This window comes from Corvus hawaiiensis, chromosome 26 (assembly GCF_020740725.1).
Source record: "Corvus hawaiiensis isolate bCorHaw1 chromosome 26, bCorHaw1.pri.cur, whole genome shotgun sequence".
Lineage (NCBI taxonomy): Eukaryota > Metazoa > Chordata > Aves > Passeriformes > Corvidae > Corvus > Corvus hawaiiensis.
Genome location: NC_063238.1, coordinates 23,825,880 through 23,853,331, shown reverse-complemented (window position 1 = coordinate 23,853,331; position 27,452 = coordinate 23,825,880). Strand labels below are relative to the sequence as shown.

The following is a 27,452-nucleotide window of genomic DNA, read 5'->3' as shown; positions in this document are numbered from 1 at the left end:
CGCGGTGATTGGCGGAGACGCCCCGTGCGCGGCGCCGGGAGAGGGAGGGAGGGAGCGAGGCTGCAGCGCCGCGAGCGCCAGAACCGCACAGTCCGCGCCGGCCGCCCGCCCGCACCGACGCACCCGCGCCTGCCCGCCCGCCCGCCGCGCACAGGTAACGGGGCCGCCGCCCGGGACCGGCCCCCCCACCCCCGCACACGGCAGGTCGGGAGCACTGAGCCGGGCGGCCGGCGGGCAGCGCCCAGCCCGCCCTGCTCCCCCCGGGGCGGCTCCGCGGGGAGGGAGCGGGACGCGGGGGCCGCTCCGCGGGGCGGCGGGGGCTCTTCTCCTCCGGGGATAGGAGGGAAAAAGGGGGGAGCACCGGCGGAGGGGGCAGCAGGTGAGGGCGACCCCGCGGGCAGGGGAGCGTCGCCCCCGCCGGGCGGGGGCCGGGGCGCGGGCGGCGGGCGCTGCCGGGTGTGGTCTGCCGCCGGGCGCGGAAGAGTCGCGGCGGCGGCCGCCCCTCGGCCGCGCTCGCTTCCCTCCCTCCGCCCAGGCTCCCCCCCAACCCCCCCTTCCGCCGCCCAGGCCCCCCTGCCTCCGCCCATCCTCCCCGCCCCGGCCGAGGGGTCCGGGCGGGAGCGGCGGCTCCCCCGGGACTGGAGGGGGCTCCTCCTCCGCCGCTCCCCCTCCCCCGCGCCGAGTCCCCCGGGGATGGGCCCGCGGGCTTTCCCTCGGCCGGGGCGGGGACGCGGCATCCTCCCCCGGGGGCGCTGGGCGGAGGGGAGCGGGATCGGGGCGGGCCGGGCTCCGGCGCCCACCCGCCGTGACAAAGGCGGCGGGCGCGGCGCTCGGTGTCCCCGCGGCGGGCGCGGCGCGGGGAGGGAGGGAGGAGCGGCCGCAGCGCCCCGGGGCCGCCCGCCCGCCCCGCCCTTCGCTCCGCCCGCCCCCGGGCCTCTCCATTTTCTGCTGTCACCGCGCTCGCCGTGCCGGAGCCGCGGCAGCGCCCAGCCCGCGGGGGCGGCGGGCGGCCCGCCCGCCCGCGGATGCTGCCTCCCGGGGATGCTGCTGCGGCAGCCTGCGGTGCCCCGAGGACTAGCGGCGGGGCCGGCGTTCTGACCACGTTTCCCCGGTCATGCCGAGTGGTAAATAACCACCGCCGAACGCTTGCTTTAAAATGGCTCCTTAACCCCGCCGCGCGCGGTGCGGGCAAGTTCTTCAACGCGCGTCTGCAAACAAACGCCGGGTTTGTGCCCCCCTGTTGGGGACCGGAGCTATTAAAAGTTGTAGTCACCTGGAATGTTAGAATGTGCTTAATTTATTCCCGAAGACGGAACATAGCCCTGCCATTGTTTCTCCTAACGTCACATGAAAGGACAAAAGTCAGAGTGGTTAAAAATTAAGGTGCTTGGTGGGCATGTGTGGAACATACATAAATATATAAAGCATTCATGACTAAAATTGGTTCATGCTTTAATAATCTTGTCAAACTTTAAAGGATAATGTATCCTAGTTCCTCCAAATGATCTTGTCAGGATACACGGAAGGATGGGGGGTGAGGGGCAAGTATTTTTTTCCTCCTGTACCAAAATAAATTTCTCAATACCTCTGCTCAGCAGAGCTTGATTTTTTATGTTCTTTAAGTGCTGATAAGACAGATTATGAAGCATCTCAGCCAGCTTGTGCTATCTGAAATACTGATGTTGAAGTAATGTTTTTAAGTAGTAAAATTTTCTTTTGTCTCTCAAAGCACAGCCTGTCGGGCAGAGCAGCAATACCTGACACACAACATCCCATAATGGGGATTTCCATTTTGGGAAAGGGAGTTAGCACTGTGGGAAGGTGTACAACTTGTGATTTAGATATTTGTTGCATTCTGACTTTTTAACATCCAGTGTGGGTTTTCATCTGCAGATCTGTATGTGAAGTACTTCTGCATGTAACTGTATGATTCTGTTAAGGCTCAGAATGCTGCTTGGTATTGTTTGTCCAACCTTTATTTGGTTGTCTCTTTTGAAAGCTTACTACTGGGTATTTTCTTTGTTAGTTTTTTTACACTGATAATGTAGTCTTATGAAAGAGTGGTGGCAAAGAATTGGGATCATTTTTGTGCATAAGATGGAAATTATTTTGTTTCAGTTCACCTTTGGATGCTTTTTTTGTGTTTATTGAAATAACATACTTTTAAAAGTTAACAGTTTTTCAGGAGGAAGCAGTGGCTTTAACTCTTTACTCCATGTGTCCACGTGTTTGAGCATCAAGTGCTGTTAGTATGCCTTTGTTCTGGATTTCAGTTGTACCTCTTACAGTTCCAAACTACTTAGAGAATACAGATTGCTCTGCTTATGAAGTTAAAACACCTTTGTCCTTGACCAATGTCTGAATAATGCCTCACTATTTTTCCTCTTTAGAAATATCAACATGGATAAAAATGAGCTGGTGCAGAAGGCCAAACTGGCTGAGCAGGCTGAAAGATATGATGACATGGCAAGTTGCATGAAATCTGTGACTGAGCAAGGAGCTGAGTTGTCCAACGAAGAGAGAAATCTTCTCTCTGTTGCCTATAAAAATGTTGTAGGAGCCCGTAGGTCATCTTGGAGAGTCGTCTCAAGTATTGAACAAAAGACGGAAGGAGCTGAGAAAAAACAGCAGATGGCTCGAGAATACAGAGAGAAAATTGAGACTGAGCTAAGAGACATCTGCAATGATGTGCTGGTGAGAAATAATGAAACTGTTGATCCATTTTTACTTACAGTTGCAGAGTAAATGGTACTGGGCCCTCTGGGACTATTTCTAGTCTGTCAGTAAAGCTGTGGCCGCCTTTGCTATTTCTGATGATAAGGTTTAAAAAATGTCTGAATTTTTCTTTCCCTGTAATGTGCTGATTATTTGTATACAGATTATAGTTATGAATGCTAATAAATTTGGAGACATGTAGAAACACTATTGTACATAAAGTAATAGTTATGAAGGGTCAACGTATTTCCCTGAGACTGAACTGTATACAGGTTTAGTTTGAGGGTTTCTCCTCCCCCAGTGCCCTTCCCCCTTAATGCAATATTTGTATCCTAGATCTCTTTGATTTCTGCAACTTTAATATGCTGCTGTAATTGTAAGAGGTAGTTCTTACTCTACGGAAATTGTGCCCCTCCCTGGGTAAGATGATGTAATGTTAGTTATGACTCAGCTGTGCAGAAAATTGCCTGCGGGAAGAGGCAGTAGAAATGCTGTGATACCCGCTTAAACTTAAAATTTTTAGTAGCAAACTAAAAGGGTGTTCAAGTTAGGCATTTTCTGAGAGTTGTAGTTACATTAAAATGTGCATGTACACAGCAGGCAACGCTGTATTTTCCCTGGGAGGCTGGTTTATGAAATCCAAGCCTCTTCCAAATGCTTATTCCAGATTGTCAGGTTTTTTCAACTGCACATGCCTGTGGTGCTTCAATGAGCACACGAGGAGCAGCTGTTCAGTCCTGCGACCACTTGAGAGGTAGAGGTTAATGTCAGCAATAGAGTTGTCCACTGCACTGTGGACCCTGCTGGTGCGTCATCCCATATGTGACCAGGGATCAACTGCAGGTGACAGAATGACATGCGACATGAGGGAGGTGTTAAATAGCTACATTTGTGCCTGAAGATCTGATACCAAATGAAAATTTAAGCTCAATGAGTAGCGTAAATTTTGCTTGATGTGTGAGATAACTAAATGATATGGGTGATGATAGCTTCTAGAAGACTGGTTTTCCAAGGGTTTGTAAGAGTCAGCATGAATAACTGAGTCTTGGCTTCCAGTTCAGGCTGGCCACTATGGTTATTGTAACACACACAATTTTGTATGTTTTGTTGTCTTGTGTAAGGATAGCTCTTTAACTTCCACTATGGAAATGCAGAACTTATCATAGGAAAGAACTGATTTACTGCTACTTGTGTTGTAAAGTGGTGGCTCATCTATTCAAGCCAAGGAAATGAGGATCCAAATCTGGCATTTAATTGGTTGTTATTTCTTTCTTTGTTTTATTAATGGGAAAGTCAGGCTGGGGGTGGATGCTTTCAGTTGAGAGTGATCTGAAATTCTTTTGTAAGCTGCGTTTTGATTTAAGAAATTATTTTAATTAAATCTGGATTTAGAAACCTTAGAAGAATTTAGTGTTTGCAATTAATTTTTTGCCTGATGATGGAAACAGGCTAAGGTAAAGCTAGCTTTTATTGTGCATGCTAAATACAAAAATTAAAACAAAACCCAGCTTTTGAGTTTGCTGCAGCAACTAGAGTGCCTGGGAGGGGAGGAATATGGGTGGAGAGTCTTGTTAAATCTTCTGAATCTCAAAATGGACTTGAATTTCTTTGTGTTAATGAGACATACATTATTCAAAGAAGTTATTGTTCTCTGACATGTTACTATTTTTAAGAAGCTAATGACTAATTTTTAACACTGCCAGTCCAGTTTTTCTTAATATGTTAAGGAAAAATTACTGTCCAGAAGAAACAATGCCTTAGGCAGTGATTAGCAGTAAAAAACCTACTTTTTTGACTTAAAAAGAAAAAAATGAAAACTTTTGTATTCAAAGGATAGGATTTAAAAATACTTTCAAATGTCATGTGCTACCTTTGATGTTGCCAATTCCACTGAAGAATTAGATTTATATTTAAAAACATACTCTTGTTTTCTTTCTTGAAGGATCCTATTCATGTATGTTCTTACTCACCCAGAAACGTGGCTGACTGTATTGCTTTATCTGACATCCACTTCTCTTTAACAGAAAAAAAAAGAACTGTGGTAACATGTAGTTGTTTATTATGAACAGAAGTCTGCACAGTGCTACATGCAAATATAGAACTAGGGTTTGGGTTTAGTTTTTGGGGTTCTTTTCAGAAGATCTCTGTAATTTTTATGCAGCATAATCTAGTCTATAACTGTTTGCGGATGTGAAAAAGCGAGGCTTACCAAACCTTAATTGGTGTGAGGTATGCCACTGATTAATAAGACCTAAAGTGTTAAACTTTGAAAGCTTTTAGTCATGAGCCTTATCAGTTAAGAGTACAAAAGCAGCTCAGCAACTTTTGTATCTTTTATTGAGTCTGTGTCTCTGTTTGAGCTGTTGTTGTGTCTTCAGTTGTCTGCTAGTGTCTTAAGTAATATTTAATGCCCAGGGGTGTTACATCACAGCTGAGTATGCCTGCTGTCCTAACTTCAGTGTTGAAGGGAGGAAAGCAATTTAGAGAACGTGTTTGTGACTACAGAAGAGTGTGGCCAAAGCTGGCTCCTCTGCAGCTTCCCGCTCTCTTCCCTCATCTGTTGGAATGAAATCTAGTGTTCTGGAAGAAATAGCTCCTCTAATCCTGTAGATACCGAGTATACTAAGTTCTTCCTGGACTTTGTTTCTATCTCTTCTACTAATTTTCAGAGAGAATAGGAGCAATTAATGATGAAGTTCTTTCTTGCTTCATCCCTATTGGGCCCAATGATAAAATTTTTGATAGTTATGTGGTCAGGTCCAAATGTTTCTTTCTCTCCTTTACACTGACCTTGCAATGGGGAAAGACAGTATGTGCATCCTTGCTACTTCCTGAATCCTTTTTTCTTGAACCTGCCATGGAGTACCTCTGCAACTCTACAAAGAGTTGAACTCATCCTCTTGTTTGCTGCAGCCTCAGAGTGCTGCTGTACAAAGAAGAGACACCTAAAATATCTTGTTCCAGCACCAGTTCTGTCATATATGCATTTAAGTATATTAAAGTGTAATGTAACCAGCTCTAGTTTGGAGTTGGTCTGGTAGTGCTGGTAAACATCAAGTAATTGTGACACATTGAGTGTAGTACAAGCTCCTTGCACTGTGGCAATGAAGACTGTATTTCCAAATTCTTCAATAGGAATAAATACAGTCTGTGTGACACTGTGTGTAAGGAAGTACATTGCTATACTTGAGCATCTGAAAAGTGCTTGAGTATTATAGAAAATTTCCAATTGATACAGGAAATTAAGCTTTTAGTTAAGTACTTTTCCTCATGTTAGCTAACTGTGTGCTTCACGTCCTGTTTCAGTTTTTATAGTAGAAAGGAGGGTCTGTCTAAAGTACCAGTATAATGATCTGTTACAATCTTTTGTCATTTCCACAATAAAAATTGTTATTAATGTAACAGGTGTGGATTTTCTTTAAACTGCTTTTTGCCTTTAGTAGACAAATGAGCTGTAACTGAAGTGGTTCAAATTAAATCTGCAGTAAGCTGAATTTTTTAGCTAACAAGGGTTCTGAAACACAGAAGAATGGAGAGGTCTTTGAATAGCTAACTCCCTGCACTGCTTGTATGTTAAAAGTTCTCAGGAGCTCTGGTAGCTTTCAGGTAGACTCTGACATGAGCTAAATGTAAACTAGTAACTGAAAACATGACTGGCTGTCTTCACATTAGTATGAATGTAATTCCAGACAGTTGCACTCTCTTCCCTAGGCTGGCACATACTGCGGCAGTCCCTGCACGCCCCCCAAGTGCACAGTATGGGGCAGTTCCCATGTTCTTGCCCGATGCCCAGTCTTCTGGGTGATGTTGCTTCCCCCTCCAAGTTCCACCACAGAAATAATCTAAGTAAAACTCTTCTCTGGCAGCGCCCAAGCACCCTTTCACTGTTTCTTTGCCTTTGTAGTTGTTAAGGTCTGGAGAACGTCCGCAAACCTTGGCTCCCCTTCAGCCTTCTGGAGTTACTGGTGCACATAGGTGCTACTCATCACTTTTTCCTCACTCCTTTCTTGCCAGAAAAGCAGCAGGTTAATGGTGTTGTTCAGGACCTTCGAATAAGATGAATTGTTTGCTTTCTTCACTACATTATTTCTTCCTAATTTCACGCTCAGAAGCAGAAGATGGTACTCCTTGTGTGCTCATACTTGAGATTTCCTTGCACTTCTTATGGATGCTTCACTTTTTAGAAGTGGTAGTTGCGAGAACAGAAGGTTCAGTTACCTCTCAGATTAGTGAATTCAGGTTTGCATTTCATTTTTATGTATATTGTTGAGAGGGGGAGTAGAATGTTTAGTAACCTGTCATGGGGCTGCAGTTCACTGGGGTAAGGGAGTGTAGTTCCATTCCAAATGCATCTAAATGGCTTTTTAAAGAACATACCACAGAATTAATGCCTATTGCCATCATTCTCAAATTACTGTGGAACTATTTTCTCATTGCCTGCAAACATCTAATAGGTTACTATGTTAACTTCTATAAAACCTGTCTAATAATTCTTAATGACAGGGTTAGGAAATTTAGTCTTCTCTCTGTAGGTTACGGGGGTTCTGGGGGTCCAGTCAGGACGGCCGGACGTAGACAGTGACGGATGGAGACGAGAGATCTCTATAGGCAGGTCTTGGGACAGAGTCGGTTTATTGTAAAGGACGTGGGTATTGGGGCACTGCTCAGAGCTGGTAGACTCAGCTCTGAGCAGGCCCAAGAGAGCAAGAGAGTGAACGGGTGAGAGAGAGAGAGAGAGAGAGTAGGAGCAAGAGTAGAAGTGGAAGAGAGGAATGAATAGAAGAGAGAATGAATAGAAGTGAGAATGAGAATGAGAATGTCTGAAGTCCTGGTTACAATACAATAAATCATCTTCTGCACTGAATATTCTAATTGTCACTAACCAATCTAATACAAGATACAAATCCTATAGCATTTACATACAGCCTATAAGAGTTCTTATATTACCATAGAGTGTTACATCTTAACTTCTAAAAACTACTCTTTGGACCCCTTCTGCTGAGCTAGTAGGGTCTGCTCTGACCCTTGGACCTGTTTGCAAGCAGAGGATATTGTTCCATCAAGAGGGGATTACCTTCAGTCGGCCATACCATTGTTTTCCAGTTGTTCAGTAACTAAGACCTGGTATTTCAAAAGTGGCTTTCATTTCGATGTTGCCTGTAGTTTTCATATTCCCAAAATCTTTTGTCAGGCAATCATATTTCCAAGGCTTTCCTGTTTCATCTTCCCCAACACTCTCCTACAAGAAGCCATATGCTTTTTGACTTGCACATGTGTGAATTGTCTTCTTAAAGCTCAGCCACTGTATGCTCAGTGTGTCTTCCTGATGGATAAAGAGCACAGCTAACCTGTAGTCTGACAATACCATACAACCTTGCTATGATGATATCTGATACAGAAAATTCAGTCTTCCGACTGCAAATCACTACCTTAAGTTCTGTGACCCCTTCAGGCTTGCTTAATGTTTTTTTTTTTTTTTTAACTGCACTTTGTCTTTGAGATGTGTCATTTTTTTCAGAAAAAAAGGGGAGGCATTTATTGAACCTTATATTTGCAAAAATGTCTGTTACAGAAGGGGATGGTTAATGTGTTGAAATCCAGGAGTTAGGTGCCCAAAATAATTGAGGTTGGAAGGGAGGATAGATCTGGTTTGATCACTTTGCTCAAGGCCTTGTCAGTCAAATTTTTATTATCTTTAAGCGTGGAGATTCCACAGCTTCTCTGGGCAACCTGTCTTAATATTTGTTCACTTTTATTGTTAAAGAATACTTGCATGTAATCAGAGCTTCTCATGTTCCAGCTTGTCTGCTGCCTCTTGTCATGTCATTGTAGACCTCACGAAAGAGTCTGGCTCCATCTTCTCTAGGCAGCTATATGCAGCAGTAAGATCTGCTGGTCTTCTCCAGCCTGAAGAAAGCCATCTCTCTCAGCCTTGCCTTGTACCTCATGTGCTCAGCCCCATAGCCCCTTCAGTGTATCTGTGTCTTTCTTGTGCTGCGGAGCTCAAACCTGGATGTAGAACTCAAGATGTCATCTCAAGTTGTTAGAATTTGCATTAAAAGATGTCAATTGATAACGTGTGTTAGTGGCATATGTGAAAATACTCTGTGAGTACTCTGGTTCGCAAATGCTTCTCTGAATGAACTTTTATATATTGCAGAGCAAAATGTAGCCAGGGCTTGCTAAGGGTGGTTATAGTTTAAGCTTTTGATTAACTCTCCAAGTCTGGCTTTTTCAGTAAGGGTTTGGTTGGTATAATTGCTCACATATACTGAAGGTAGGAAGCAGAGGCAATTTGTATCAACCTCATTATTTCACTTACTTGCCTGATTGTAGCTACACCCTTTCGGGTTTGGGGGTTTTTTTTGGCTGTTGGTTTTTTATTTTGGTTTGGATTGTTGGTTTGGTTTTTGTTAGGGTTTTTTTTTTTTGCTTTCCTGTAGTGAAAGCAGTACCTAAGCTGGAGTAATTTCCTTTACTTTTTTAAGCAATTAGACTGTTGTAGAACTGTTGAATCTTTGATAATTAAAACATCCTTCATGGATCAGTTTAAATATGAGATTACTTGTGTTGTTTTTAATTTATTCTAATCGTAGCAAGAAGGGCATCCATAATGTTGACATGTATGTTTAATGCTCCCATTAATCATAAAATCAGCTAAGGTGCTCTGCATAAATGCATCTACTTCTTGTATTAACTGTGCATGCACATGTGTATACACGTATGTACATGTATCTACATCCTCTTGCATTTATTGGAAGTAGAAGAAACCTTTATTATAACCACTAGCCCACTGTACTAATTTCATTTGGCAATAATGTTTAATAATTGGCTTTGATTTACAGTAGAAAGGTACAGAGTGCTTATACTGTTCAAAAGTATCCAAGTGACAACTTGCTTTATTTGACAGCAACCTTGTTATGTACCTGCTGCTGACCTGCAGTTCTAAACAGCAAAATAAAGTAAGTTGATCAGTTTAGTCACTTGTGACAGATAACTCTTCATCTTTGTGCTGCTGAAGAAAGAACTTCATTGCATGTACTTGAAATTTTGTGAAGCTGCTAGGTGTATTTGTTTCACTGGTTGGTTGCTTAGAAGTCTAAGAGCAGAAACACTGCATTGTTAATATATCAGCTTCTCCTTGTGCCTGTGGAAGCTGTAAGTGGTAGAAACATAAAACTTAGAGTGTGAACAGTGTTAGTGCATTATCTCTGCACATCTGTATGATCAAATACTTCACTATCTCTGGTTTTATCTAGAAACTTCTGTCTCATTGCCGTGCACATGACAGAAGTGCATTTCTGAAACAGGTTCTCAAATGCTTCACTTACTCTTTGCTGTGGGCAGACACCAGCTCCTGCCTCTGAAGCTGGTTGTCCATTCAGGCAGTAGTTGACTACCATTTTGAAATAGTTTGAGAAAGCTTGTGGTATTAAAGCTGATGGAAGAGAATTAAGTTTGTGATTATTTCTTAAACTTTTTTTTTACTGAATGTCAATCTTGTGCAGTGGATTATTTTTCTTGAAATCTGACAGAAGATTGGCAATGCCTCTTCAAAGGAGAAGTAATAATAAGTCATGTTCTGCTGAGACCAACAGTAAATTCTTAAATTTTTTTATCAGATAAAATATGTTGGACTTAATGATCTCAGAGGTCTTTTCCAGCCAACTTGATTCTTTGATTCAATGAGGCAGAGAAAAGTTGTCAGTTGGTTTTTGTTGGTGGTGCATTTTTTTCTGGGTGTTACCCTTTGTGGTTATTTTACAAAGGATTTAACAAAGGTAATCTGATCTTTTAACGGGTCATTGTCTCCTAGTGCAGAATAGGTTTACATTGCTAAAATGGCATTTTTCCTAATAAAATATTTTTATTAACACTGTGCTATAGTGAACCCCTAGTCGATCCACATTCTGCTTCAGGAAGTTTCAAATCTGCTCAGAGTGCAAGTTGCTAAAGATAAATGGCTCCTGCTTCTATTTCTGATCAAGGATAAAATACATCATATTTATGGGGAGTTTTATTGTATTTGTTTAGACACCGAAACTGTAGAGTCTTAAGACAGCTTAAGAGGTGTTCTGGTTTGGAGTACAGCTACAATAGCTGTAGTTGAGACCTACCGTCTGAGCAGAAATTCTCACCCAACTCAGTTGGTTTCAGTTTTTTATTATCTCAAATTTCTCAGAGGATGAAAAGAAAACTCTTTCTGAAAAGAGTAATGATCGATGTATCTGGTACCATTTAATTTTGATGCAAGTCCCCAGTTTTCAAGAAGCAGTTTAATGAGGTGATGATGAAAAAAAAAGGGCCCAGGTTAAAATTGCATATTGACTTTGATCATCAGTGGAAACTGTTTATTAGTATCTATAGCTATGCCTCAAAAAATTCAAGACTTCAATCCTAATGTTTTTCTGTTAAGTGTCTTTATAGCTGCTGCCTTTCATATGAGTTTCCTCAGAGTGGGTCACTAAACTGGAGAGGTGTTTTTGCCTGTGCTTCAGAATTTGGTTCCTTTACCATCATGTCTGTTATGCATGCTTTGGTAAAAAACAGTAATGATTGGCATAAAATACATGAGCAGTCTTTTGAATTCTCTCAAAAGAGCATATCCTGATACAAGGCACACTTGCCTCCCTTGCCATAAATACTAATTGGAAAGCAAAATAGTAGAAGAAACTAGCTAGTAAAGGACATGGTAGTCTTAATTTGAGGAAGGCATCTCTGCAAAGGGAGCTACATGTATGGCTGTAAAAGTGTGAACTGAGATGCTGTTCCTCGTTGCCTCAGGTGCTGTCCTTTTCTTTTTTTGCTGACCAGTGGTGTGTCCATGCCAAGTAGCCTGTATGCATTTTTGTGCATACACCTCCTTCTTACTGACTGGTGTCTATCCCTCAGCATATGTCTCATCATGAAGATGATTTTTCAGGGTGTCCTACTTCTTCCATGGTTCCTTTGCCTGCCCATACGTGAGGCTGCTTTTGTTCTCTTTTCTAAGGAAACACATTTAGACTGGTTTAGTAGTATTTTTATGTATAAACTAAGATTTCTTGCCATTTTTTCTGTCATATGGGAGTCTCTTCTGTCCATTAGTCCTTTTAGATCTTTTTTTCAGTTACCCTCTTACTACTCAGACTTCATTTCCTCTATTTTCTTTTATAGATCTTCACCAGATTGACTACAGCAAAACTGCTAATCAAGTGTACCTTTCTCCTGCTCTTAGCAATTACACGTGTCCCTATGCACTTCACATCTGCCACTGTTGCATAAATGCTGCAAATTACTCTGCAGTCAAATTCTTCCCCCCCCTTGAAGGTTCTTTGTCCTAAATTCTGAATTCCTCCCCTGCTGAGGGTCATGCTTCTCACCTCATCTCTTCCAGCCATCCTTGTCACCTTTCTCAAACTTCTGCTGCTGTTTCTGTGGGCAGCCAATTTGATGGGAAGAAAGAATAACTGGTACTGAGGACAAGCAGCAGGCTGGTTTCCTTCTTCAGCTGATGCTTTAGCAGAGATCTCCAGTGCCTCAGCAGCCACTAATAATGACAGCTTTTCTTGTATTCCTGTTCTGGTGGGCAAATGAGTAGAGAGTGTTCTGTAGCTAACTTTAAACTGTAGCTTCACTTTTGATTGGAGTAGAAGGCTGACAACAGTCCTTTTGGTTTTCCCACAAGAGGGTTGGAGGTCACCCATGAGGCAGCAGTTGCAGAGCCCAAACTCTGGGCAGAACTGTAATCAGGAGCAGCATAGTAAGCCTAAACAGGGTCAAAACAGGGTTTGGGAAGGGATTGTCTAAAAATATTCCTCTTAAAAATGCAAATATTCATCACTTTTCTCCAACAATTCAGATGGATGCGTGTAAATAAAATGACTGGCCACGAATGGTTTAATTAAACCGTTTGTAGTGTGTGTGCCAATCTGTGCAGTGCAGCTAATTGCATGAGTTGTTTTATAGCTCATAACTTGCCTAATCCTTGTGTGGAAAACATTTATGCAAAATCACTTGCTAGCTTCTAATGGGAGTTGATAGGTGTCTTTTCTTTTTTTTAATGAAACTGAGAAGTAAATTAAAGACAAAAGTGGCACTCTTATGTACAGGTAGGCAGGTATCTACAGCTTCTCTTCTGGTGCATTGTGGGTATTAAGGTTATTTTGATGTAATGGGAGTTTGAACAATGTGTGGAATGTGGACAAGAAGCCTGTTAAAAGGTTATTACCTTCATAGAAACCACACCTGGCTCAGGAAGTCCCTGGACATTGATGGAGGCTAAGAGAAGCATGACACTTTCTTGCTTTGTTCATGTGTTTTTCTAGTGGCATCCTCTTTTGGGCAGTGTTGCAGTGAGGTTAGTGGACAGAGGAGTCCCGTCAGCCAGTATGATCCCTCTTGTGTTCTTATAATGTCTTGGAGAAAGATAGTGGAATGCTGATTCCATCATGAAAATACCAGGCTCTTGTCATTAAATTTTAGGCTGAGCTTAAAAAAAAATACCCTTTTTTTCATGAATTTAAAAAGCAAAGAGTTCTTCCATGTGATCTTCATCCCTATGTCATACACCATAGATGGGTGACAAGTGAGTTGAAGTTCAGCTAGTACTCTTGTGTAATTTATTCTCAAAATTAGAAAAAAATGTCATAACTATTGTCAGGTGTCTTTTGATACTGCATGAAAACAAAAAGCCTGTTTATTTATTAAGCAAAAAGTCAGGTTATCTCAGAGGAGAACAGATACTATTTAAATTACCTAAAGTTTATCAGTGTATTCTTTTGGAGTTTTGCCATTCTGCACCTTGGTTCTTTTGTGCAAGAATAGCATCTTTTTATTTCTCCAATAGTTCTAATGTTTTTACTCAACTAGATACCTTAATAATTAAATTTTTTTGTATTTAAAAATAAGGCTTCTTGTTCTCAGTACTTTACCCTATGTATTATCCACTAATTTCTACTTCATTTTTCTAGAATCTGACTCTTATTTTCTTGCTTTTCAGGAGGGAAATACATAAATAGAAAATCGATTTGTTGTTGCAATTGTCTCTAGTGCTTTTATAATTATCTAAAGTTTCTAGGCAATAACATGTACTGAGACGAAGCCTTTAATAAAGGGAAATAAGCACTGAACTAGAAGCAGCAAGGCAAAACTGAGCACTAAAATAAAATTAATTTAATGCTCTTAAGGTGGATTTGGGAATAGATTTCTGGCCGATGCAAGATGCAAATGCTTTTAAAACAAGAGTAGTTTTAAGCTTCAAGTGTCAGGAAAGGACTCTTCAAGTCTTTGTGTTGGTTTCCTGTCTTCAACTGCAGTCCTCACCACAGTTTGACTAATGAAGCATGTCCACTTGCAGTAAGAAGTAGACAGGCTTTTTGGAGAGGGTTGGCTATTGGGAGTTTTTTTGTTACTACTTGTTAGGCCTCTTTCATATTCCTGAGTAAGTCTGGTAGCTCTGAACCTTTCAGACTTTATCTTGCAAAACCGCAGGAAAAGGTACATAGAGCCTTTCATCGAAATGGGCTTAAAATGTGTTGTGCTTCATGTTGCCACTTGTTGACTGTATCCTGTTCAGGCAGTAGAATGTGTGAAAGAATGAAGAAAGTCAATCTCTTTCCAGTTTAGTGTTTAAAATAAGCCAGAATTGATGTTCACCATTAGAATAATTCAGGTTGTGTGCAGACAGCTTCTGGTGCGTCTGTGGAGACAAAGACTTTTCTCTAGTACGTACATGCTGGGGATGAGGGAATGTACCAAATCTTATCAATGGTATGTGTGAGCACAGCTGACATCTCCCAAGTCTGAACATGTTTGTTTGCCAGTCCAGAGAACCAGAAAGCTGTTGACTTAGTCATAACCAGAATTGCAGGTGTGAAGTGTTGAAGCCTGATCTTTGAACAGCCAGCATATTAGTAAGAGTTGATACTCAGATTTAGTACATCCTTTCAAAAAAAAAAGTAATTCCCATTAAATCTTTCTGAAAAGACTTACAAAAAGTGCTAGGAGCACTTGTACAAGCTGTTACAGGTTTGGGCCAAAAAGTACTTTAAAATGCTGCTGCATCTGCCTGGTTGACTACAATGGTATGGTTTGTTTCACAGCAGTTAGACTCTTGCTGTCAAATTAAAAGCTCTTGACAATTACTGCTGTGTCCTTGGGGGGTTTCAAGGGTAGGGAGTGGTCGTTAAGTTTTGTTTGGAAAACTCTTCCTACCAGATGCTGATCAAGATGCTGTAATTAACTGCTCATGTATTAGCATATATGAAAACTGGATGAGAGTTTTGCATGATAGCAGGAACATCATGAACAAGCATGAGACCTTAACTATATCTAATGTAGCTATAATATACATGGGCTGTATGGGCTGCAGTTGTCAGGGCGTTGTATGCATTGCAGTGGTGCAGATCACACAAACTCAGTAAATACAGATCACTTACTGATCCAGTCTTGGTCTAGCTGCTACCACTTCAGTGGCCTGTATGGTGATCAGCTCTATACTGATAAACACTGCCCTATCAACTGGTAAAGGAGAGGGAAGGTGGGCATGTATTGCTGGTACTGCTGAAGCTTTGGACAAACCTATGAACAGGACTTAAATATCAAGATATTCTTCCTTGTGGGAAAAATTGTATCCTCCAGAGACACTTTGCAGTTAAAGCTATTAAAAAAATCCACAAGATAAACAGTATTCCCCATAAGCTGATGTGTTGGCAAATAACAAATTGTTAGATTTGTTGTGCTTTTGATTCTGCTATCTTCCGTAATTGAACTTTTAAAGGTTAGTAGTTCCACTGGTCTTACCTGTCTGGCTTTCTGTAGCCACACCACCTCCATGCAGGTTGTGCTTTCACAGCCACTTTCTAGGATAAAAGAGTGTACTCTGAATCTTCAGCTAACTTTAAAGGAGTGGTCTCTGTCTACTTATGCCAGTAAAAGAAAATAGATCCTGAAATAAATGGACTAATACAAACAGAAAAAACCGAATTTATAAAACTAAACAAATAATAGGGTAGAGGTCTCCTTTCAGTCATTCCACATGCTAGCTTTTAAATGTTCATCTGCTTACAGGTTTTATTGTTGCTATTTATTAAGTATTTGGCATAAATAAAATTCTTCCACAGATAGTGGCACACCAGTCCTACGTGTTGTTTGTATAGAATAGACTCTTTCATCCAAATATGAGTAAGCGCCCAGTGCAGTTTGAGTCGGAGTCTCTTTGCATTGGCTATATTCTATGAATAGCTGTTCAAAGGGATTTTCTCAGTTCATCAGTCTTTGAAATTCGACATGGCTGTAGAACTTTTTCCAGTACAAGATTTACAGTGTTCAAGCTCCTGTTGTCCTGCTAGTATTGGTCTGTTTAAGAAGACAATGAGTAGTCTTTCCTACTATCTGTCTGCCTGTGCAATTCACCCATTTAGTTTGCAAACAACTTCACCTGGTTTGTGATCTAAGTGAAGTTTAAATCTTGGAGCTTGGTCGCTGCTGTGGGAGTGAGTAGAGCTGTATGTTTTAATCAGATGACTTACAATACAGATGAGGAATAATTTCTGTTTCTGGAATCACTGAAAATATTTTGGTCTTGCCAATTAATGGAGGAGGCAGAAGGAGGACAGCTTGGTGCCAGAAGGGTAGGTGCAGACTGACACACCTGGCTTAATTGAAGTCTCACAGAGAAAAACTAATAAGGAGCCTCATTCTCAGTAGCTGGTAACCTTCACTTGTAACTGGAGTTTCTTGGGACTCAAGAAAACGTCATAGCTACAAAGCTCTAAGCTCTCTAATGGTGAGGACAGAGCATGTGAGTAGTTACAGAGAGCTGAGGGGTGCGACCCATAAACCTGCCAGCCTCCTGCTACATCCCAGCCTCACTGGGGCAGAGATGGCTCTGAACCCTTCTCCTGGTGTGGTGGGATGCCTTCAGATGGGTGCCTTTGGCATGAGGCAGCTCGGCAGCCCGTTTGACTGTCTCCAGAGAAAATACTATTGCTTCTGACTGGCTTGTGTTGAGTTCCTTCTGTTGCCAAAGAATTGTCTCTGCTGTCATTTGGATGGGAAGCAAGGACATGCAGTATTTTTCAGTGTCTCCCTGCGTGGTTATAAAATGAAGTTATATACCAAGCCCCATAGTACTGGAAAGGCCTAATATTATAGATGAACGAATAAATCCACTACATTAAAGCCACTCAAGAAAGTCCACTTACAGGTTTTTATCTCATTGTAGCATAGGCACAGCTGACCTTGTCTGACTTTGGTTTCTGTCAGCCTGATGTCTTTATTGTCTGTATGGTGAGATAGAAATGATGAGAGAGATGGGTCACTCCATTTTGAGCAATTTCACACAACTTTGAGTCTACCAATAAATATTCATGATTAGCATTAGTACCAAATTAGCAGTGCTTTGATTAAAGAAAAAAGCAACCAAAACAAAAACCAACACCAGATTTGCTCTTCTTGCTTTTGCTATGAATTAGTTTTCTGTAGCTTAACAGTTGGCCTGTTAAGCAGAGCAGGTGTACCACAGGTGCCCATGTCACAGTGCAGTAGTTGCAGCGTACCGTATCCAGGGTATGCCTATCCCAAGAGTATGTCCTGTGAGACATTCATTTAACCTTCTGGATGGCCTTGAGAGGAAAGTACTGTAAAGCAGCCATCATTCTGTAAGTTGGAACTAAATTAGTTTGTCCATTTCTGTGGTATCATTGGAAATACAAGCTAAAAAACTGAAGCAAAACTGCAATGTCAGTCATCTAATCTACAGGGGAAAAAAAAGATGGCCAAAAATTTGTACTAAAATTTCATTTAAAAAATTATTTTCTGCATAGCCTTCACCAAGTATATGTAACAGCCTCTGATTAAATTCTGACTATTCAGGCATGCTGTACCTTTTTTGACTTTTAAATAACTGGCTTTTCTTACAAAGTCTGACTTCAAGCACTCAACATCACAAAGTTTGACAAGCTTGTACCTTAATTTGACTAAATGTGTTGGAGATAGTGATTTTTTTTTTTTTTTTCATCACAATAGAACTCTTGCTAAATTATGTGACTGCCTCAGCTGGGAACTATGCTATAGTTAGAATAATCTAGAAAAACCTGGTCTTAACTGTCAGCCCATGGGGAGTATTTGGTGGAGTGACTCCAGAGAGCTACCTTTGCTTTGGAAGATAGAGGAAACACCTATTAGGGCAGCACATAAAGTCAGATAGAGGTGCTACAGAGCTGAATGTCAGATTGTTAGCTGTCTGGAAGATTGTACAAGAATCCAGGTTCACCTTGTGGTTTCTTGCTGGTGATGCCAGTAGAGCATTCAAGTTAATGGGAACTGGGCTAAGGAGGCTTATTTATTGCCTGTGTTTGTAAAATAATTGAGTCTCTGATTTGGCAACTGATGTATCAAATGCTTTTATTGTATTTTGTGGATGGAGACTTTCTTCCATGATATACCCTCTGCCCAGAATCTTTGGACTGTCTTATTTTTGCCATGCTTCTGTATAATGGCTTGTAGAATGCCATCCTTTGGTCATATTCATCTGCTAAATTGACACAGCCTCCTTCTCCCTATCAAGGCACACAATGCAGCATTCCTTTTATATCTAGAATCGGAATCCAGAACACGTTCTGTAGCTGACTGTGTTATGTAGGATGTGAAGAAAATAAGCAAAAAGTGAAGCTGTCTTGACTTTGAAATAAATTGAAGTATTATTGAATTGTTCGTTCAGCATGCTGTAAAAGTATGTATGTTCAAAAACACTGTGTTCTTTGTTTCCCTTTTAGTCTCTGTTGGAAAAGTTCTTGATCCCTAATGCTTCGCAAGCAGAAAGTAAAGTTTTCTATTTGAAAATGAAAGGAGACTACTACCGTTACTTGGCTGAGGTTGCTGCTGGAGATGACAAGAAAGGTATTGTATGTCAGCTCATGGATGGACATTGTCCAATTAGATTGCCTTCGGTGGGGCAGCGACATAACTCTAATTTTAGAGTATTTCTGATTTGGATGTAAATTTCTTTAGTAATAGGCTTCCTGTTTTCTGAAGGAAAATTATGCATAAATTGTTGGCTTTCAGATGAGTTACAAAAATTTCCATGTACATGCCGATGGAACCGCGAAACAGGTGTTGAGTCACAAAAGGTTGAAATCATCTCCAACTTCTGCATGCATGTACCTGGTTTATCACTGAAGTACAGGTTTATGCATTTCTTGTCTGTCTGAATGTTAGGGGTTTTACTTCCTTGTAGTCTTGTAGCTTTCTGAAGACTTACTCTTGCCATTTTTCCTGCATTTCTTCAGAATATAAGAAGTCTGCATAGGTTCAGTGAGCAAACAGACTAGAAACGACCTGGGGGTTGTTTCTCCTGGAGGAGAAAAGGTTTAATAAAATTAATCTTACTGTTAGGAAAATTTCTTCTGTAACCATGGTTGTTCAATGTCCAAATGTCTTCTATCTCCTCAAGTTTCTGATATTTTCATGTAAGCAGCTTGTTACAATTGCAGGTAAGTTGCCTTCACTTAAATTTAGTTAGAAAAGTTAATATGAGGTACTTAACATTTTGGGTTCCTTACCTGCTGTATTTGGAGACACCCTAACAGCATTGCTGCCTCCATGCAGAGTCACCTTCAGTTCAGAGCAATACATTAGCTGAGATCCAGCTTGCAGCAAACAGTGCCAGGCTGTTTCCTGGAGCCACTTCAGGGCTGCTGGCAGCGTGCCCTGGGGAGCAGCACACTTCAGCACAGAGCCAGCCTGGTATGTCAGACTCACTTGGGCTGCCCTGAGCCTGCAGGAATTTGGGATGCGTGGGAGCGTGCGGACAGTCTGAGCCCACGGAGGTGGCACCCTCGGGGGTGTGGGCGCTGAGCTGTGCAGCCGGCGCTCGGCACCGCTCTGCCCTTGGCAGCACCCGCTCGGCTCCTTGCAGAGCTCCTGGGCACCTGCAGCCCCTGTGGCTCGTGCTGCTCTCAAGCTAATAAACCCCCCAGTATGGCACAGAACGATTTTGGTGGGACTTCAGAGACCAGATTGAGTTTGGTATAGAGGTGAAACAGATGTGGAATAATTTCGAGGGGATAGATGTGTCTGCTTTGTGGCATATGTGTTATATCCACGTTAACACAGTGAAGCCCAGTTTCCCCAGCATGCTGGATAATAGAGAGTTACACAAAGATTCTAAGGCTTAGTACAGAAGGCTCAATTTGATTTCTGATGTTTACTGACCCAGTCTTGGTAACTGCAGAACTGTATGTGTTAGCAGTACTTTAGATCTGTTATCGAGAGTTACCATGTTTTCCTTTGGTAATTTTAGTGATCTCTATTCACATGCATAGGAGGTAAAATATTTTGAATCCCGGAGTTTCTTATTCTGTTGAGGATTAAGTTACAGGCTCTAAAATTAGACTGTGAAAATCTTTGTTTAAAGTGCTTTTAAAGTTTATTTTTATTTTACCCAGTCTCCTGGTGGAGCAGCTTTTGGTGGGTTTCCATTTTTTCAATTTATCCCCCACCTCCAGTGTTTCATGTCACAGGCTTTTCCTGTATGTTGTCTGTGACCTTGAAGAAGAGCAGTCAATAATTATTATTTAGGAAAGAATGGCTGTTGAGTTGGACACTATTCTTCCAGCCTTTTGCAGTAAATACAGCAACAATATAAAGCTCCCAACTCTAGGAATTGGATTTTTGTTTATTTTATCAAATGAGGCTTCCTTATGGCAGTCTAGCAGACAGGAATGTCAAGCAGGTACCTTACTCTTATTTTATCCTTGAACTTTGGAGCTGCACTTCCTAAAGATTTCAAGGTTAAAAACTTTTATACTCTGTGGCTGATTTAAAAATTAACAGAATACATCAAATTATGCATTAAGTGCTCCGAATCATTGCTCAAAAGGTAACTGTTTTCTCAAATAAGGAGAAAAAAATACGCTTTTTGTTTTGAAATTATGTTAAAGAAAAATTACTAAAAAATAAAACTCTCAGCTTCATTCCCTGAAGTTATTTGTTTTTCATTCTTGTTTTGACTTTTATAAACAGCACCATTTTCTAAGGCTTTTCCATTATGAGAAGACTTAAACATTTCTCAAAATTTCTAAATGTAACTTGCAGTAAACTTAGTTCTTCTAAACTGTAATGTACTAACATCTGGTAATTTTCAAGATATTAGGGCAGCTGTCTGATCTGAAGCATTCCATTATTAGTGATGAATGTAGAGAGGACAGTGCTGATGAACTGTGCACTGAGTGTCCTCACTCTTCCATGTGGAAGAGAACAATATGATGCTTTAATTTTTTTGAGTATCTAAGGGTGAACAAACTGATTGCATAAACATCCTGAGTATTGATATTTAGTTGTTTCCACTCTTGGAGTCTGAAAACTCCTTACTTAAATACTGCTGTATTTTCGAGTCCTTAGCCTTAAAATTCCTTTCTTTGTTTTTGAATACATGTGACTGCACTCTTGCAGACATCATGCTGGATGCCTTTCTGGTTTGATCCAGAAGTGGTAGGATTGAAGACCTTTTGCATCTGAATTGAATGACTTTCTGCCCACCTTTTTCTCAGATGCTGGTGGGGAGCTGAGGAACAAGGGCCCCTTTGTGCTCAGCATCCAGAGCCTCCCTGGCCCCTGCAGCTTGTGGGCTGTGTTGGGCCTGATGTCTGACTTGTGCAGGCAGAACCTGCTCTAAGTTCAGGTGCCTTCAGTGAGGAAAGAAACTGCTGAGCTCTTCAATCTTCATATACACACTGTAGTTTCTGCTTTTTGCCAAGTGTTTATAACTTGTACGACTGAATCAATTAAGGGTGACAAGAGATTCATCTCTAAAAGAAAGGAGCCAAATTATTAATTTTTCTCCCTTGGAAGTTTATAGGCTCTAGAACTTTTAAGTTAGGTAAAAATGCTTTTCATATCTGCATTGGAAATAGAACTATGTTGGAAGCTTTTAAAAATATGTATTTAATTTGAGTTGAAGTATGCCACACTATCTTTGCCAAGCAGTTTGAATGGAGACTCACAGATGACTGTTACTGGAAGGGTTCAGCATGACAGGCAAAGGTCATCGGTGTTTCCTGTGACTAAAATGTGGATCTCTAATGCATTGCAGTGTTTAAAGACATTGAAATTGTGGTAGTGTGTCAAGTAGATGGTGGGTTTTACCTTCAGTGCTACAAAACTGCTGCAAACATTTGTAAATAAAAGTAGCCACAGGAAGAGACAGTCAGGAAAGACTCAAACCTGCGATTTGGTCAGTAACAACTTCCCTCTTTTTTAGTAAATTGAAAATGTAATTTAATATAATCTCCATTAAATAGTGACTTGTTAGGTAAAGTGCTCATTCACAGGTGTTCACTCCTGACATGGTTTCTTCATGCAAACATGAACACAGTCCTGATTGTGTGTCTAGATACAGTGTGTGAATTACTTACTTGTTGTGGGTTTTGTTTGTATTTGTTTTTTTCCCTAAGGGATAGTGGAGCAATCACAACAGGCATATCAAGAAGCTTTTGAAATCAGTAAAAAGGAGATGCAACCAACACATCCCATCAGATTAGGCCTGGCTCTGAACTTCTCTGTGTTTTATTATGAGATTCTCAATTCCCCGGAGAAAGCCTGTTCCCTTGCAAAAACGGTAAGTCAAAGAGGGGGAAATTCCGTTTAAATTATTTGCATAACCTTTTGTCACATGGCTAATGGAGTTGTTTGTTTTTATAACACTAGGCTTTTGATGAAGCAATTGCTGAACTTGATACATTAAGTGAAGAGTCATACAAAGACAGCACGCTAATAATGCAGTTACTGAGAGACAACTTGACAGTGAGTATCATCAAAGTTTGCATATAGGCGACAGGATTGGTCTTCCTGGCACTCTGAGTTGTCCTTTTTGTTCCTGGCCATGGAGCTGTTCTGTCACTTAGGAACAGGTCTACAGTACGTCATTCTTCTGAGCTAAATCTTTCTCCTGCCTACTTTTTTTTTTTTTTTTGTCTGCATGCTAATTAACATTTTCTGACAGATGACAAATGAACCACATTTTTCAGGTTATTTTATTCAAGGAATCTAGCATGTTTAAATGATGCAGTCTGGACTGTGACTAGCAAACCTACTACACAATGTTAAACAGCATTGAGAATAGTTGCATTTCCCTCTTTAAACCTTATGTCAAATTTCATATAGCTTATTCTGTGTGAATACATCTGCGAGGAAGAGATTCTGCATGAAAACTGGAAACAAAGCTAGCAGCTAGCAAGCCCATTTAAGCACCTGTTGTTTGCAGGTTTTAATTTTGGTAAAACTGAAGTGGAAATCAGTGCTAGCCAGGCTATTTCCATCGCAGTTGTAAAACAACTGTCTTAATTCTTTTTTTTTTTTTTCCCCCTTGATCTCACAGCTGTCTTTGGTGTAAGTTGTCAGAATAATCAAAATCTTCATCTTGCGTGCGGATTTTTTTAACCTACTTTGAACTTTAAAACTGGGAAAGATAAACATCTAAAGCAAATGAAATTAAATGTAAGCAAACATGCAATTGTGTAATTAATGGCTTAGTTCACTCCTTGGTCTGTGGGGAGAAGAGCTGCAAGCAAGAAATGAAAAATAAGAAGCACCTCTTGTTGTCACATGTAGCCCCTTGTTAACACTTTGTGCATCTAATATCAGAGACCTTTGCAAAATAAATGCACTGCTTTAAAAGTAACTGCAAGTAGAATTGTACAGTTGCATAAAATTGGAGTTGCCATACTTCTTGCTTTTGTGTCTAACATTTAATTTCTCTCTTTTGGAGCCTTTTCCACTGGAATGACATTGCTGCAAAAACTACTTGTAATTTTTCCATTTGTTGCTTACAAAACAAATTGAAGTGATTTCTCAACCTCTGTATTGGAGACAGATACAGGGTTGGTATCACTCTCAACGTCTGTGTGTACTGTCCTCTTGAGTGGGATTGCTCAAGAGCTGCCCTCTGAATGAGTGGTTTTGAAACAGAGAATAGAAGCTGACTTCAATTGCTGGCTTCCCAGTAAAAATAATGTAAAGCTTGTCATAGCAGTTGGAAAGCAAATTGTTTCGCACAAGCAAAAGTTGGCCTGAGCTACCATAGTGTGTGAATTAGGGTAGTAGGCCTGATAATTGATGAGAACTTTCCATTATAAGGGAGAAAGCTGTAAACAGATGCAAGATTCCATATTCTTGAATGAATGATGTGTCTTGCCGTGAATGCTTAGCGTGATCTATACGAGTGCATTGATTCCATGTTTATCCGCAACTTCTTGAGGTAGAAAATAACTTTTGATATGTGTGTGACTGACAAAAGACTACAGTGAATTTCATAAATGTAAAAAAGGTCTGTTTTGCCAGTTATGCAAGTTGTGCAGGCTGGTGCACAGCTGAGGTTCGTGGGCTTTAGACAGTGATTCAGAATGTTGATTAGTTCTGTGCAGGAGCACTTTCCTCAGCTGTTGGTTCTGTTTTGCCTTGAAACTTGTATGGCTGAAGAAGTCTGTGTTCATTCTCAGTGGGGACTGAAGGCAGAGGGGTGTTCAGAGGGCTGTCTAACATACCATCAACATCTGTTTTACTGGAATTGCTAGATTGTTTCTTTGCTCTGTTATGAAATTGTTTTGTTTTCTTTTATTAAATAAAAGGCATCCCTTCTTCTTAAGCAGTTCCCCCCCTCCCACCAGCAGATTTGTTAAACTGATCTCAGTATCTCAATTGGTAAAATTGGTAATGCCCCTTTCATAGCACTCAGGCCTTTTATCTTAATGAATGTGTATGTTTAGATTGGACATGAGGAAAATTTTCATCACTAAAAGAGTTGTCAAGCATTGTAACAGGCAGCCCAGGGAAGTGATTGAGTCACTGCACCTGGAGGTATTTAATTTGTGTAGATGTGGTATTTGGGGACATGGTGGACTTGGCAGTGTTAATGGTTGGACTTGATGTTGAAGGTCTTTTCCATCTTAAATGACTCTGTGGCTGTATTCTGGGGGTGATGATTTAGGATAGAAACCTCTGATAGAATTCTGATAAAACTGTTCTTACTAACTCTTCCTTACAAGAATAGCACTGAAATTGAGACTAATGTGGTAATATAATAATGTAGTAAAGATCACAGTGCAGGTCTAGAAACAGACTACTGGTGTGCAGTTGTCTCCAGTAAAATAACTTGTTGCTTAATGCCTTCAGCAAGGAAGATTAAGTGGAGATACCGTGCATTATGTTCAGAACAAGAACAAGGCTACTGGTCTTGTGCAGGTTTCACTATTGCCTTCTACTCCTGAAAGGATGAAAAGTTCCTGATGATGGATTTTAAAAATAAAGGCATTCTGTGAGAGTTCAGTGGTATAGCACTGTACGTGGAGAGAATTAGTTAGTTTTATGTTTTACCACCTTATACTACGGTGTGTGAATGATTCATTTAATGCTTCTCTAACTCCATAAAGTGAGAGATGACAAATCATTCTGGACTGGTAATAGTTTGGAAGTAGCCAGCATGGAGATACTTGGTTCACAAAATAATTTCTTGGCCCTGGCTGTTGCTCTGGAACTGATGCTTAGTTTCCTTAGCTGGTACTTAATCTTGATATTTGGCTCCTTAGTATGATTTTATGGAGCTGAAAATAACATTTTGTGCATAGTGCACGCTTAGCCTGATGTTCTTCCCTCCTGGCCCTGCCTGCCAAGTTGGCAGCTCCGTGTTCTGAAAGTTGCTAAAGAGGAGCACAACTAACTGAACAGAGCCAAGGGATAGAGATTTTGGTGAAATATTTTGGGGTTTAAAAAACAGAAAAAACCTTCAGATGCCTGTTCTGAAGAAAAGGTAATGTTTGCTATAGCATTGGGTGTGGAGAGATACCTTTACTGGAGCTCTCCTTCAGAAAGGCATGTGAAACTTGCTTGAGGAGAAACAAATTGCTGTTAGTTCCTGATTCTCAATTATCTGTTCTGTAGATCTGATTCTTGCCTGCTTGTTAGTTGTATATTACTCAGCCTCGTGGGTAAGAGACGGGTATTTGTTGGAACCCTGGGTTGAGAAAATTTAGGTTTATGGGATATAGTAATATAGATGTAACAAGATGGAGGATTTTGGGTGTAGGTTAGTTCCTCTTCTTTCTTCTTCCTTCTTCCTCACAAGTTTGGGTGATCTGGTATTGGTTCAAAAAAACCCCAGTGCAGAACATGAATGATTAGTTATTAGATTATAAGTAAAAATAAATTAGTTGGTATTCCATAATTGGGTAGCTTGGGCTTTAAAAGGCCTTGGAAGGTAGAACTCGAGGGCCATTGCCACCTTGTCAACTTAAAGGTACATTCCATGCAGCTGTACCACAGATAAGAAATAATAAACATCTGAGTCAGAAGAAAAGCTCAACATCTCCTGTGTTTTAATCCGAACTCTGAGTAAAAGAACTCACAAAACAGAGGCAAAGAAGAAAGGAATGGAAACAGACAATTTAATAGGTATTGACTGTTCATAAACTTACTCATTAAATGCAGTGTAGGGTTGGGTCACCTAAAACTGAATTTCCATTTTGTCATAGCCAAGAAATAGATTCATGTTACTGTGTGCTTTTTCTTCACAGTGCTTAGTAGGACCTCTTAGAAGTTATTATTAAGACATAGGCCTTCTTTCTAAAAATTACTTACTAATTATCAGTAATAAGTGTATAATAATGTACCTGTTACTCTGTTTCCTTTGCTAAACAGTTGTGGACATCGGATACCCAAGGAGATGAAGCCGAAGCAGGAGAAGGAGGGGAGAATTAACCAGCCTTCCAACTTCCGTCTGCCTCATTCTGAAATTTAAACAGTAGACCATTTGTCATCCATGCTGTCCCACAAATAGTTTTTGTTTACGATTTGACAGGTTTATGTTACTTCTATTTGGATTTCTATATTTCCCATGTGGTTTTGTTTAATATTAGGGGAATAGAGCCAGTTAACATTTGGGGAATTTATCTGTTTTCATCTGAGGTGGCCAATATAGGGTTGTGAAATTTTTATACAAGTTTTACATGTTTGGCATAGTACTTTTGGTACATTGTGGCTTCCCACAGGGCCAGTGTTAAAACAGCTTTCTATGTCAGGCAAAGATGACTGCTTGCATATTGGTCTGTCATAATGGAAAAAAGGGATAATCAATGTTGCAGCCACAGGTGTAGTTAGTATGAATATCCAAGCTGGAGCACACATGGCTGCAAATAAACTGATGTCCCATAGATATTGCATGTCACGTGAACATGTGACATCTGTGGAATATTCCAATCAAGTGTACATCTTTGATTGCAGCTGAAGTGTTCCTTAAGACAGTTTGATAACCCAGTCAGCTTTCTCTAGAGAAGGACAGAGAAACGGTTCACATTCCATTATTTGTAAAGTTACCTGCTGTTGCTTTCATTATTTTTGCTACACATTTTATTTGTATTTAAATGGTTTAAGCAACCTAAGAACAAATGTACAAGTAAAGATGCAGTAAAAAATGAATTGCTTGATATTCATAATGACACTGTATATCGAGCACAGCAGTAAAACAAAAACCCATGTATTTAACTTTTTTAGGTTTTTTGCTTTTGTGATTTTTTTTTTTTTTGATACTTGCCTAACATGCATGTGCTGTAAAAATAGTTAACAGGGAAATAACTTGAGATGATGGCTAGCTTTGTTTAATGTCTTACGAAATTTTCATGAACAATCCAAGCATAACTGTTCAGAACATGTGTATTAAGTTGATGTAAGTGGAATAAAAGTTTTATGAATGGACTTTTCAACTA

At 40.7% G+C, this 27,452-nt stretch overlaps 1 protein-coding gene across 1 annotated transcript; it reads left to right on the top strand.

The window, feature by feature from the left end:
* The first annotated feature begins 53 nt into the window (after positions 1–53).
* On the top strand, positions 54–27,452 carry YWHAZ (tyrosine 3-monooxygenase/tryptophan 5-monooxygenase activation protein zeta). The gene is made up of 6 exons (XM_048286413.1): positions 54–154; positions 2,391–2,694; positions 18,474–18,597; positions 22,152–22,315; positions 22,405–22,500; positions 26,389–27,452. The coding sequence occupies exons 2-6, from the start codon at positions 2,401–2,403 to the stop codon at positions 26,446–26,448; spliced, it is 738 nt and encodes a 245-aa protein (XP_048142370.1). The 5' UTR covers positions 54–154; positions 2,391–2,400; the 3' UTR covers positions 26,449–27,452.